The sequence below is a fragment of the Priapulus caudatus genome, unplaced genomic scaffold (genome assembly GCF_000485595.1).
Source record: "Priapulus caudatus unplaced genomic scaffold, Priapulus_caudatus-5.0.1 Scaffold136, whole genome shotgun sequence".
In the NCBI taxonomy this organism is placed as follows: Eukaryota; Metazoa; Priapulida; class Priapulimorpha; order Priapulimorphida; family Priapulidae; genus Priapulus; species Priapulus caudatus.
In genome coordinates, this window is record NW_014577197.1 from 65,022 (window position 1) to 66,424 (window position 1,403).

Genomic DNA, 1,403 nt, shown 5'->3' on the forward strand with positions numbered 1-1,403 from the left:
CTGAGAGATGAAGAGAGATACTGAGAGATAGTGAGAGATCATGCTGAGAGATAAAGAGAGATGCTGAGAGATGAAGAGAGATACTGAGAGATAGTGAGAGATCATGCTGAGAGATAAAGAGAGATGCTGAGAGATGAAGAGAGATACTGAGAGATAGTGAGAGATCATGCTGAGAGATGGGGAGAGATGCTGAGAGATGGCGAGGGAAGGAGAGAGATAGAGAGATAGAGAGAGATACTGAGAGATGTTGACCGATGGAGATAGGGAGAGAGAGAGAGAAATAATGAGATATAGAGAGAAATGCTGAGAGATGGAGAGATATGCTGAGAGATGGAGAGATATGCTGAGAGATGCTGAGAGATGGAAAGAGATGCTGAAAGATGGAGAGAGATGCTGAGAGATAGAGAGAGATGCTGAGAGATGGAGAGAGATACTGAGGGATGGAGAGCGATGCTGAGAGATGGAGAGCGATGCTGAGAGATAGACAGAGATACTGAGAGATACTGAAAGATGGAGAGAGATGCTGAGAGATGCTGAGAGATGGAGAGAGCTGCTGAGAGATGAAGAGAAATGGAGAGAGATAGACAGATGCTGAGAGATAGAGAGAAATGGAGAGATATGCTGAGAGATAGACAGAGATGAAGAGAGATATAGAGAGATTCTGAGAGATAGAGAGAGATACTGAGAGATACTGAGAGATAGAGAGAGATACTGAGAGCTGGAAAGCGATGCTGAAAGATGCTGACCGATGGAGAGAGGTGGAGAGAGAGAGAGAGAGAAATATGAGATATAGAGAGAAATGCTGAGAGATGGAGAGAGATCTAGAGAGAGAGATGCTGAGAGATGAAGAGAGATAGAGAGAGATGTTGACAGGGGATGTGCTCAGGTGTGTGTACAGGTGTTTCATACAGGTGTTTACCCGCAGGTACGTCGTCGACGAGACACAGCCCGACCCGCTCATGGACGGAGAAGTCGACTACGAGATCCTCAGCAAGCCGATCAAGCCGGCGCCGCCCGCCCGCATGCCGACCGCAACCCGCGCCGCCGACGCTGTGCCAACGCTCGTCCCTGCGGCATCGTAGTTACTGCGGAGAGCCTCTTCGAACTGCTGAGCTGCGGTGTGTTCGTGCGTGGTTGCTGCTGAGCTGCGGTGGTCTTAGCTAGCGGGGAGGCAAGATGACAGTTGCAGCACAGAGGCCAGAGGAAATAGAGGAAGGAAAGAGGGAGGGGAAGGGAGAGAGAAGGAGGGAACAGAAAGAAACAGGGCATGTGTGTGTCTATATATATATATAGAGGAAGAGAGAGAGAGAGGAGACGAGAGTAGAGAGAGCGAGAGAGAGGAGAGAGAGCGAGAGAGAGAGAGAGGAGGAGGAGGAGAGAGGCAGAGAGAGAGAGAGAGAGAG

General features: G+C 49.5%; 1 protein-coding gene across 2 annotated transcripts in view; it reads left to right on the top strand.

Moving 5' to 3' along the window:
- LOC106806009 (N-alpha-acetyltransferase 40-like) overlaps positions 1-1,403 on the top strand; it is a 23,680-nt gene that overhangs the window by 18,167 nt on the left and 4,110 nt on the right. For both annotated transcript variants that reach the window (XM_014807834.1, XM_014807835.1), the window contains exon 10: positions 926-1,133. In XM_014807834.1, the coding sequence (XP_014663320.1) occupies positions 926-1,082 (157 nt within the window). In that variant the 3' untranslated portion in view covers positions 1,083-1,133. The remainder of the gene's footprint in view (positions 1-925; positions 1,134-1,403) is intronic.